The sequence below is a fragment of the Pinus tabuliformis genome, chromosome 3_2 (assembly GCF_031772625.1).
Source record: "Pinus tabuliformis cultivar Carrire ecotype Pingquan chromosome 3_2, CPIR1, whole genome shotgun sequence".
In the NCBI taxonomy this organism is placed as follows: domain Eukaryota; kingdom Viridiplantae; phylum Streptophyta; class Pinopsida; order Pinales; family Pinaceae; genus Pinus; species Pinus tabuliformis.
In genome coordinates, this window is record NC_142302.1 from 335,256,223 (window position 1) to 335,268,696 (window position 12,474).

General features: G+C 37.8%; 1 protein-coding gene across 1 annotated transcript; it reads left to right on the forward strand.

Moving 5' to 3' along the window:
• The first annotated feature begins 966 nt into the window (after positions 1-966).
• LOC149180860 (DNA replication licensing factor MCM6-like) lies at positions 967-12,261 on the forward strand. The gene is made up of 18 exons (XM_089416338.1): positions 967-1,171; positions 1,262-1,441; positions 1,956-2,081; positions 2,989-3,151; positions 3,588-3,781; positions 4,171-4,366; positions 4,482-4,559; positions 5,724-5,953; positions 6,484-6,598; positions 9,558-9,632; positions 9,752-9,892; positions 9,996-10,199; positions 10,346-10,507; positions 10,593-10,648; positions 10,747-10,865; positions 10,967-11,104; positions 11,539-11,669; positions 11,784-12,261. Exons 1-18 carry the CDS (start codon positions 1,095-1,097, stop codon positions 11,922-11,924), a joined length of 2,526 nt encoding a protein of 841 aa, XP_089272464.1. The 5' UTR covers positions 967-1,094; the 3' UTR covers positions 11,925-12,261.
• The last annotated feature ends 213 nt before the right edge of the window (positions 12,262-12,474 follow it).

Sequence of the window (12,474 nt, forward strand, 5' to 3'; positions counted from 1 at the left end):
ATACAAAATATTTAGATGCAAAAGTATTATATATATATGCATAAGGTGTTAACCAAAAACCCAAAATATATTTTAAAATTTAAAATTTAAATAAAAAATTAATAAACCAAACTTACAAACATTTCTCTGAAACTATATTTGAAGTATTGACTAAAGGATTAATCCACACATCAAGTAAAGTTCTCAAGAAAATATCTCCATTCATTTAAAATTCATTATTTGTTTTTATATTCATCTGTGATTTAGTTTAACCACTTTTTTGAGGTCCAAGATTTAGTGTAACAACATTTTTGAGGTCCACGGTGAAAATTAATCTACTCTCTTTTAATCACTTAAATGTATAACAATTTAAAATAAATCAATAGAATTCCTAAGAAAATCTCTGAAATTTCATTTAAAAAAGTGAAATGAGTCTAGAGTAAAAACCCCAAATTTATGATGAGTTGAGGATAATGAACCTTGAGGCATTGCCCGTGGATAACAAACCTGCCACTTGGTTGCAGAGCAGAGTGGCGACCAACAAAAACCCAACTGGAAAGAAAAATGAGTTTTCCTCTTGGTTGCAAAGCAGAGTGACGGCAAACAAAAACGCAAATGGAAAGAAAAATGAGTTAAAAACAATGGTAGCGTACCCTTTTCCCGCAAACCCTAAGCCTTCATACCGTTTAGATCACTCAGGCCTTCATACGGTTGGATCACTTTGGATGATCCCTAGCGTGCAACCCTACATCACGTGATGAGCAGTGAAGTGGAGGCACGTGTATAGGATCGTATTACAGCTGTCATAAATGAAGGAGTCCTCTAACGATTTAGACAGTTGTGGATCAACGGTGGAGTACATTTGAATCATCTAACATCAAAACGGACAATAGTGAGACAGCGAAGACAGTAGGGGAGTTCATTTCAAAGGAAACGCCTTACGGCGAATAATTTGTGTTTTCCCGCGTTTTTTTTCGCGGGAAAGAATTTGTGTTTTCCCGCGTTTTTTTCGCGGGAAAGAGCAGTACAGTCCTGAGAACAAACCATAACCTACGCAGCGAGGGCTCCTGTCTGGTAGTTTTGATCATTGGTTTCAGTTTTATTTTGGCATCACAATGGAAGGATTTGGTGGAGTTCCAGTCGACCAGAAGGCGCAATGGGCCGAAAATCTCTTCTTAGAATTTCTGAATACGTAACTCCTCCATCTCTGCGCTAACTTCTGTTCAATGTGGTCTCTGATTGTTGGTTTCGTGTTTTCTGAAATGTTTGTTTTTGGTATCAGGTTTACGGTGGACATGGGGGCTTCTGCTGTAAGTGGAGAAGCGTCAGGAAGGCAGAAGATGTACGAGGCAGAGTTGGAGTCGATGAAAAATAGGGAGTCTACCACTTTATATGTCGATTTCAGTCATGTCATGCAGTTTGACGATACGCTGCAGCAGGCCATATCGGACGAGTATTTAAGGTCTGTAAAAGAGGGAAAATGCTATTTTTCTCATTTTCGCTTATTTTAGCTTTTCTTTCACCAGGGTTTTGCCTTTCAATTTGCATTTGTGTTATCTCGTTGTGGGTATACCTAGCTTCTTTCATTTCATTGCAGTGGATCTGATTTTTTTTCGTTTTCGTTCTGTTCTGTTGGGTATTTCTAGGCTTTTGTTCCCTTATCTTTATTGTTTTGGACATTTTGTTAGTTAGAGCATTGTTACAGTTACAGATCTGAGCACATCGCTTAGGCGTTTATTTATTTATTTTAATATTTCTCCTTTAAATTTCTGTAATTATATTTTATATAAATAATCTTATGTACTTCTGTTGTGTGAGAGTATCATGTTACTTCTCTCCAATCTGGTTGTTTTGGTTCCTTACACTAAGGCATCTTCTGTTATATTTTTTATTTTCAATTATTCATATTTTTTTGACCATTTTTATATTCGGGTCTAAAATGGTTGTTGGCTTTTTACTCGTGCAACGTGTTGCAGGTTTGAGCCATACCTAAAAAATGCATGCAAGAGGTTCGTGATGCAACACAGGCCTACATATATAGCAGATGATGATCCCAACAAGGATGTCAATATTGCATTCTACAATATTCCTACTTTGAGGAGGTAGATAAAACTCACTGCCGTTTCCCCATTGTGAATGATATTATGTACTGGGTTCTTGTCAAAATACAGAGTATCTTGCCTTAAAAAGAAGTCTGCTGAGTCACATTTCCCCCAAATTTTATGTACTGTGTTCTTGTTAAAATACAAAATATCTTGTCTTGAAAAGAAGTTTGCTTTAATATTTACCCCAACCTGACACTCATGTTACTAAAAAGGATGCAGTTGCCATCCCTTCATAGACTACATGCTAAGCTTGGAGCCATTTTCACATCAAAATAGCATTCTCCCTACCTATCCATGCAAGTAGAGCATATGCATGAGATCTTGATTTTCACAATCTCTTCTTAAAGCAAATAGATGAGCCAAAGATTGGATAGCTATACTTCCGAAATCAAGAATCAATTAGTTTCAGTGGCCCTTTCTCTGGGTAAATCTTCCAAAGTTCTGGCACATCTTTGTGACCTTGGGAAGTGTAGAATGGCCATCCCAATTACCCGTCAAACGCTCCAGACAGATTTGTGGCAGCATCAAGTACCCCAATGACAGCTTACTGGTAAATTTATGACGTGATCATATTTGTAAAAAGATCTATCCAATACCAGACCTCCTTAGCAAACAGGCAACTCTACAAGTGGCCAAAATCTTTTGGGTTTCTGCAATATCTGCAATTTGTGGCAACTTTACGACAATCTTTCCGTTTAGAAAAGTTATCCTGTTATCTCGATGAAACTGTTGGTTTAGACTTGAGACTACTAGCATTCCAGCACTTTTAATGCTTTTGAATCCCATGGTCACTCCGCTTGTGCGTGTAGAATCGATCTAAACAAAAGGCGACGGGCTTTTTTCATCATTTAGTGAACCGGGAGATTATTTGGATTCTTACAATGGGGGTTTTGCATGTTCACAGGCTAAGAGATTTAACCACTGCTGAAATTGGGAAACTGGTATCTGTAAGTGGGGTCGTGACTCGAACTAGTGAGGTTCGTCCAGAGCTTTTACAGGGAACTTTCAAGTGCTTGGATTGTGGAGGAGTGATAAAAAATGTGGAGCAGCAATTTAAATACACACAGGTAGTGAAATTCTTTTGTATTTATCTTCGTCACTATGATTTTCTGTTATTTAAATCTAGTTGTCAAATAAGACAGTGAGGACCATAGAGGGTAACTTCAAATGGTTTGGGGTCTGCTCCCGAGTCCCATTGCCTAGTTGATAACGTGATTATCGATGCTTATTTAATCCTGGTATCTGGCAGGCTGGCACCTATTTATTTATTCCAATAAATCTACTGGTAATTTGCATTTGCATATCAGTAGTTGAAATGTGTATCTGTTCATTATGTCACAATACGTACATAGCTCACTGAAGATCTTCAGAAAGCAAATACTTCATATGAATATAATTCACATTTCTTTGAATTGCTTATGGAACATTCCGAAAATTTGCCAGATTTAAATTCTGCAGATATTGTATCTGTTTGCAATTTCTAACCATGATCTTGCTTTTCAGCCCATTATTTGTGTGAATGCTACTTGTTCAAATCGAGATAGATGGGCGCTTCTTCGTCAAGACAGTAAGTTTGCAGATTGGCAGAGAGTTCGAATGCAAGAGACATCCAAAGAGATACCTGCTGGTTCTCTTCCACGGTCTTTAGATGTCATTCTCCGACATGAGATTGTTGAGCAGGCAAGGGCTGGTGACAAGTAAGCTTTCTCATCCAGTGAGCTTTTAGCATAAGGTTTTAAATGCTTTATTAAGTTCAGTCATGGTTTCCAATTATTTTTCCTTTCACCACGTCCAAGTGTAAACTGCAATCTATTTTATCTGGTGCTTCGGGCAAATTGGGTTCTACATCCTCCTGGGCAGGTGGCAACTGTCATTCAATGCCCTTGCATTTTGCATGATCGAATCTTTATCTTTTAAATCTACAACAACGGTTCATCGGGCACTTCTTGTTGTTATTATAATTATTGGTTTTATTTCATTTTTTTTGGGTGCGACGGGGGTGCTATACAATACCTTTCAACTTAATCAGCTGTTGGGTGGTCTCTACTTTCTGCAGCTATTGAGTTAATGGTGTTTGCTATTTCAGGGTGATATTCACAGGCACGGTTGTTGTCATACCAGACATATCAGCCTTATCCTCACCTGGTGACAGAGCAGAATCTCGCAGAGAAGGTCCTCAAAACCGAAGTGCATCCAGTGGTTATGAAGGAGTGCGTGGGCTTAAATCTCTTGGTGTACGAGATCTCTCGTATCGTCTGGCATTTATTGCCAATTCAGTGCAGGTATTATAGGCCTTGTTACAGTTTACCGTACTAGATCAGTGATTCTGCTTACAAATTGTAACTTGTTCCAGTGGTTTGTTCAAGGAATTAAGTAGCCTTTTATCATCATGTGCAGCTTCATGACAAGAAAAGAGGTATTGATTTTAGAGGAGTAAAGAAGGATGGCGAGGAAGATGATACACCCCATTTTACGGTAATATTCTCGCAATTTTCTAATCTGGTCTGTCAGAATGTGGTGGTGAACCTTCGGTGATTTAAATCATCTAGTTGTATACTTTTTTACCTGTCGTTTCTAAACCCGTCTTTAGCATGACACATTTGTAATCCAATCCTCAGATCCTTGGGCCTTTATCGGCAACTTTGTTGTTTTTGTTGGATAGGAATTTTCAATAACACTGACAGCTCAATATTCTAGCTGGCTGCAAATGTAGGGCCTGTGGTAGTTTTAATTTTCCCATGTTTTATTGAATCTCTAGTGCTGCGTGTCATGATTGTTAGCGTTCCATTTATCGAACTTATTGCTCCTCAAAACATGCGGAGCTCCTATGCTCATTATGGATATCTATTGGCTATTGCCTTCACAATTTCCATGAACTGCTTGTGTACAATTCATTTTAGTTTTGGCCTAGTTTTCAGAGTTCTCTTTGATCTGTTTCTGTATTTGCCTTTATTTGGTCAGAGTAGTAGTACCATGAGTATGGTTCATGCTTGAATATTACAGTGGTTGCACTACAACATTCTCTTTATGATGTGTGGGCATACCTTATTCTCTGACTGGACTCTGACTATCGTGTCCGACTTCCACTATTAATTCGAGTGACATTGCCTCGTTAATTTCTGAAGAAATAGAATGTGAAAATCCTAATGATTTCTGGGTATGCTCTGTCTACACATTGTATTCTTGTATGTTTTATGTGCGGTTTGCAATGTAAGTTTAGTTTCCTGAACAAGGTGGAAATTCATCAACGAATTGTATTATGTACCCTGTGTTATTATGTTTGTCAGAAGCTACATATTATTTCTTGCTTTATTTTGTGGGCTATTGAAAAATTTGTATTAGTTATGGTCTTACCTGCTTCTCAGTTCTGTGGCTTTTACATCCTGTTCCATGTATCCATACAATGGCTTCTAGACACATTCACAAGGATGTGTTTGGATGTGAAAGCAATTATCATGCCAGTGTTCGTAGAAGGGTCCATATATTTTTGCCTATCTGTTATGGTCTTGTAATATTTTGTTTTCTATAAATTCTGTATTTCCATGAACATATTTTGAATATCAGCTAATGCAATATTGTAAGTCGAGGTTGAAGCTATATATCGTGTTAAGGTAGGTAATGCTGTCTTTATGTGGGCAGATGGAAGAAATAGACGAGATCCAAAGAATGAGAGGCACCATGGATTTCTTTAATAAATTGGTTGAAAGTATTGCACCAACTGTATTTGGTCATCAAGAGGTCAAGCGAGCAGTGCTGCTTATGCTTCTGGGTGGAGTTCATAAACAGACTCATGAGGGAATCAATTTAAGAGGGGACATTAACGTCTGCATCGTTGGAGATCCAAGTTGCGCCAAGTCACAATTCTTGAAGTACGTTTTCTAGCTCTTGATATATAAGAGATATTCTTGTGTTTCTAAACTGCTCAGTGATTGACCAGGGAAATTTGCTTTTGAGAATCTCATAAATTTAAAAGTTCAACATAAAAAATACAGTTCTATTAATGGTATCATGCATGTCTGGGTCTGTGTCAACATCCTTGGTTATTTAAGAAAACATAAGTTCAATCAACTCCACTTAAAGTATATATTATGTTATTTTTTTTAGCTATTGGGCCTACCTGTTAACATGTGAAGTTAACTCACAACCAGAAGACCTGTTTGTCCTCACATGCATTTATGTTATCCAAAGCACACCAGAATCCTTTTTCAAAATTACTAGTTTCTTTTGCTGGAGTTTAATGCACAGATGCATTAAATGCTTTAAGACACTGTAACTAATAAGCATTTTCATAATATTAGAAGTACAGCACGTTAGGTTTCTTAAAGAGGGATATTTAATTGCAACTAAACATTCATCCTGGTTATGATGAGATATATATCCTTGACATCTGTTTTTGCAGGTATGCATCAAGCATTGTATCTAGGGCTGTCTATACCTCTGGAAAATCTTCTTCTGCTGCAGGCTTAACAGCAACTGTTGTAAAGGAGCCAGAGACTGGAGAATTCTGCATTGAGGTATTGGAATTTATTTTATTCAATTAATGTTTTAAGACCTTTTTGTGAATAATTCGAGTCAATGCAAATGTTGCTATCTATTTACTAGTTTATGGTCACCCTGCAGGCTTAACATGTATGTTTGTTAGTAAAAGCTTTTTGTATTATCAGAAATTTAAAGAGCACATACATCCATGGTGCCCCAGTCAGCAAAATGGGGGCTTTCAAGTAGCAAAAATAGTAAGACTAAAGTACAAAAGTTAAAGCTGGTCAGTTTTCTACTGCTTGTACTAACTAGAAGTATTGAGAAAGCTACTAAGGGAAAGAGGATGCACAAGTCCTTTCTCAGAGAACCTGTTGGAGAAGGCTTCCCACCACTTCATTATTTTATAGTTGCTAAGATTGGTGTCCTGTGGGATAGTCCGAGTGGTTGGGAAAATGGTTTGTTTTCCCCTCCACCCAGGATTGATTTCCATCTATCCATGGACGTCTTGGCTCTTGCTAAGTCATAAGTTATTGGTATATCTTGTTTGGGGCTGCTGGATATACACTTGGTGTTATAGTGGCAGCCAAGAAGATTTGATGCTGGGCCTCACCCAGATTAGTCCAATGTGTCACTGATTCACCATGGTTAAAAAAAGATTTATGCACTCCATTGACTTGGTCAGGGCCATGGGTTTTCCAATTGCAATTGCTTTAGCAGAATTTTCTTTTGCCTTTTGATGCCAGCAAAATGCTGGCAAGATTTTAATGATGTCAGTATTCAATTATTTCCTCAAACTCCAGATTTATAACTCAAAAATCTGGTTCCATCCAAAGAACAAATATGCCACACCCAAATATTTCACCTTCAGATTTTTCCGATCTGAAACTTATATGCTTAACATGCTCTGTCTCTGCAATTGCTCATCTTCAAACTGTAATGCTGCATACAATTTCTTTATGACATGATGCATGCCTTGAGGCATTGCCATTCAACTTCAAGGCTTGGGATATTAACAGATTCCCTATACGTTTCATTTACCGCACGTTCATGGTTTCACAGAGTTGGCCGAATCATTATAGGTTGGGTACACACTTATAGGCTAGGCACATTCACAATTGCGTTCCTTTTCCATTCGATCTTTCAACCACCATCTACAAGCTGGGCATATTCACTCCTACAATTTCTCATAAATTAACAATGCAGATTTGCACTCAACTAATTCTCTCCAGAAGCTTTTTTAATAATTTAAATAATTACAAAATTAGGGAACCCACTCCCTCGGTAAATGTAAAGCCCCTAGGTTTATCAACAAGTTGGAAGCTTGAGAACTATGCACCTGCATCACTTTTGCAGCAGCTCTCAGACATCCTTCCTCAAATCTCATGGAATCAGACTCGTCTATTGGCTGCTTGTTAAGCTTTCCATTCATTTCGCTAGGCTTCTGCCCAATCTCACATTAATACTACATAAATCCTGAATTTTGTGGGTTAGATGTGGGGTAAATCTTGGTGCAGAAATACAGAGTGCAGGAAACAGCTGATGGAATGTTGGTGCCATGTTTTCATTCTCCTCTTATGCTTCGATTCCAAGTTGGTACAGTCAATAATACAGGTGGTCTATTTAATGCTCCATATCCTCAGATTTGGGCCAAACCTTGTGCCACCTTAATGATTATTGCACTTGTGTTTCATTTGAAAGATGCCAAGGTTATCCAAACTAGTCAACACAAGGGCGATTATTCCTCGTTTCCTTCTTATTTGCTATGGGTTTTATCCTCATCTGATTTGATTCAGATTCTCTCCTAAGATCTTCTATAAAACTCTCTCCCAGATTTGTTCCTTGTTCATCTCTGAGTTTTAAATACTCTCAGATCTCTATCTTCCAGCTTGAGTGCTTGATTTGCCACCCAATCTGTTAACTCTTATGGTAGTGCCTCTAATCTGATCAAATTCAATATTTTGAATGACCGGCTAGCTCGTTTTAACCATTTTAGTTGTTTTAAAAGCTTCCAGTTTTGGGGATAAGCCTTGCCTTTCTGGTGTTTATGATTATCTGAGCCCCCTTTTACTGCAATATCTTGGATACCAAGCATTTGTAATCTCTTATCTCTACAATCAAGGCATTGACTTTAGCTTGCTTGTTTGTATAACCCCCCTAATCCTTTCATTGAGATTGTTTTGAACTGACCCCTGTGTTCCAGAAGGAAGTCTCTTCCACAGCATGGCTTCTGTGGTTTTCTTTTGTTATCTCATTGAAATTGATCTTTATCTGCCCCTCCCTTGGAGGTTTCCAAGACTCCTTAGGAGTAGGCAGTTCTCCTTCATCAATAAGGTACAGGCATAACATACCTTTTTTGGGCATCCAGGTTTGAACCATGTCATTGGCCAATGCGACTTGTATTTGTTAGTTAGACCACCCTTGGGAATAAATTATTAAACCTGTATAATTATTATCAGTAGCTCCTGCTGGCAAATGTTTGATCCTGTTAATTTTTTGCTAGAATCCATTATTCATGTCAATCAACTATTGTCTATTTGACTGCCTTTCTTACAAGACTTAGATTTATACAGGTCCTTGTGCTAATAAAGTTATAGACTTTCCTCAACAAGCAGTTCATTCCACTTGAATCAGATCCATGAAACAAAGATTTGAAAAACACTTTGGAATGCCTGTGAGTTAACAACAGCTGACATGAATATTGGTTCCCTTAAATTGAATGACTGTTAGCATTATTATCTTTCTAAGCCTTTTAAATGTGATATTAAACTTCCTAAAACTTTAGAAAGTAAATCGGTATTAATCAGAAATCGTGATTTAACTCTTCGTCAATCCTGTATAGTCTAATTAGGGTAAGTGACATCCAGATTGTGGGTTTCAGTATGGGATATGGGTCTTTGTTTTTCCTTCTCAGAGTTCGTAATCTTGATAGGCAGCATTGCTATTTACAACGTGAACCATTTGATATTAAAATATGGTGTGTGTGATGCTATCTAGGCTGGAGCTTTGATGCTGGCTGACAATGGAATATGCTGTATAGATGAATTCGATAAAATGGATGTAAAAGATCAGGTATATTCTAGTGCATGCGATATACTCTGTATTGCACTTGGCATTCTTAATACATTTTGATTTGATTGGCATGCCATTGATCCACACCTCTAACGAGACCCAGAATTTTGCAATTTAAGGTTGCAATTCACGAGGCTATGGAGCAACAGACAATAAGCATTACAAAAGCTGGCATCCAAGCAACTCTAAATGCCCGTACCTCTATATTAGCAGCCGCAAATCCTACTGGTGGGCGTTATGATAAATCAAAGCCACTAAAGGTAATGTCTGCAGGTTGTTTTGAATTGAAAGCATCTTGATTCAGACTTGATTGAGATTTGTAGCATGTCGATTTGGTCCTCATCATGTTGTTTGGTTTTGCAGTACAATGTAGCACTTCCTCCTGCGATTCTTTCCAGGTTTGACCTGGTTTATGTCATGATAGATGAGCCAGATGATCAGATGGATCACCATATTGCAGATCATATTGTTAGAGTTCACCAAAAGCATGAAGAGGCACTGTCTCCATCTTTTACTACTGCTCAAATTCAGCGATACATTGCTTATGCAAAGACCCTTAAGCCAAAGGTTGTCTTTCCACACCATCCTGAACTGGTTTCAAGTTCCAAAAGAAATTTTAGCATTCTTGACCTCTTTGCAGAAGTCCTTGACGTTTCTTTTCACAATTGGTTGTTTAATGCCTTACTTGAGAATTATGATTGAATTGAGTGCAGCTAGGTACTGAAGCCAGAAAGGTCCTAGTTGATGCTTATGTATCCTTACGGCGAGGTGATGCTGCACCTGGTAGTCGAGTTGCATACAGAATTACAGTGAGGCAATTGGAAGCTTTGATAAGATTGTCTGAGGCCATTGCTCGAGTGCACTTGGATTCTGAGGTACATAGGACTACTACATTTCCTGACGTTAGCAGATACTATAACATATCCTGTAATGATTCTGTGGTTGTTGGAATGTTACCAGGTGCGGCCAGCCCATGTTCATATGGCAGGGAGACTAATTAGCACATCCATTATCAGGTTGCCTTTCTGCAAACATTCTTTCTCCTACCTCTTGTTTCAGTTTGATGCAAACTTTTGTTGAGATATGATCTCAACACTGTGTCTCTGCTATGCAGTGTTGACTCAAATGAGATTGATCTGGCTGATTTCGAAGATGCGGAGAATAACAATAATGATAGAGGTGCTGGGGACAATGAGAACCAACCAGCAGAAGCAGAAGGCCATCAACCTTCAGGTAAGTGCATGGAATACATGTTAGAACATGGTTTTCAGAATGTTACATGGGCTGCTGTAATGTTTTGCCCAAAGTTTTGAATTGATGATTTTATTATTTAGGCAATGGTACAACAGCAGCAGAAGGAAAAGCTGGTGATCAACCAAAGAAGAAAATGACAGTTACATATGAGCATTTCCAAAAAGTTACTCGTGCCCTTGTCATGCGGCTTAGACAACATGAAGAATCACTTAAAGATGGTATTGTGACAATTTACATGTTCTATCCGTCACTTTTTTCTGTTCGCAACTTGACATACTACCTGGATTTTTTTGAACTTTCAAAGTGATTTAATAAATTACTTTAGTAGTCTGCTAAAGATAGTCATCTTGAGAATCTCACAATAATGATAATTATAACAATAATATTTTAAGGTCATGTCTTAGAAAGACACCAAATTGATGCATGAGACCCCTTGTTTGTGGGTCGAGGGACCTCCTTTTCTCAAGTCTACAGAGGTGTACATACTCTACCTCCTTTCGGATTTTAACCTATGACTCTTAAGCGAAGCGAAAGCACATGCTCTTAGCCATTAAAGCCTGGTCAAGCTGTATCTTTTCATTGTCTTGATTGGTTGGTCATTTGGTACTCGATGTTACAATGGATTCATTAATTTGTTATTTGGTTTGTGCAGAGGCTGGTTTAGCTGGTTTGAAACAGGCAGATTTAATCAAGTGGTACGTTGAAGATTTGAACTCCCAGCAGGTTTTTGATACAATGAGTGGATTACTGGAAGAAGTAAAAATTGTGAGGTCGATCATACAGGTACGGAAATTTTGATATGATTTTTTTTCAAATTTCTCGAACATTGTATTTCTAGGCTCTATGCAGTATTAGTTAGGGTCCATTGTGTTGATCAAATTATATTGTGTTTTGCAGCATTTGATAGACAGGGAAGGTGTTCTTGTGGTTCTTGATGACGGCCCACAAGCACCAGCACCTGGTACAGAAGGATTAGCCCAGTCCACTAGGAATGATCAGAGGGTTTTAGCAGTTAATCCCAACTATGTCTTAGAGTAGGAACTTTATATCAAACATGGTAAAATTTCTATGGAATCAACCCATATTAAGCATAGGCCATTATGATCTAATGCAGTTTAATTATATTCTGCATTTCTGGTTGCCAGTGAAAAGGAAGCAGTTGACATATGGAAACGAATCTGTATTTCTATATCAAACCCAGCTGATGATATTAAGTAGTTCAGATAAGTCTGTATTGCACAGGAGTTGCATGCATATTAGAATCGATTTTTTTTACCTCACTACCATTGCTTGTTATGTGAACTCTCCTATCACTGCACTGGGTAGTTCAACATGTATTCAATCCTAAAAGAAGTTTCGTGGGTGCTTTGAATTATTTTGTTTTATTTATTTTTCAGTGGGTTAATGATTTGAAGAAATGGATTTCCTTGACGATCCATCTGCATTGGAAGGGTATCCGAACCTGAAATCTAAGCTACAATTATAATATTTTGAATTGATTTACACAGATAAATATAAATTGTTAATTGCATATAGTTACCCGAAGAAATTTTTGGATTTATAGCCTTACCAACCGAAACAACTGTTT

What these genes read in the sequence shown, in the direction of transcription:
- LOC149180860 (XM_089416338.1), top strand. Translation starts at nt 1,095, where the DNA reads ATGGAAGGATTTGGTGGAGTTCCAGTCGACCAGAAGGCGCAATGGGCC. An exon ending in ATGATACACCCCATTTTACG is followed by an intron (nt 4,560 to 5,723) that starts GTAATATTCTCG and finishes TTATGTGGGCAG; the next exon opens with ATGGAAGAAATAGACGAGAT. An exon ending in TGAAGAATCACTTAAAGATG is followed by an intron (nt 11,105 to 11,538) that starts GTATTGTGACAA and finishes TGGTTTGTGCAG; the next exon opens with AGGCTGGTTTAGCTGGTTTG.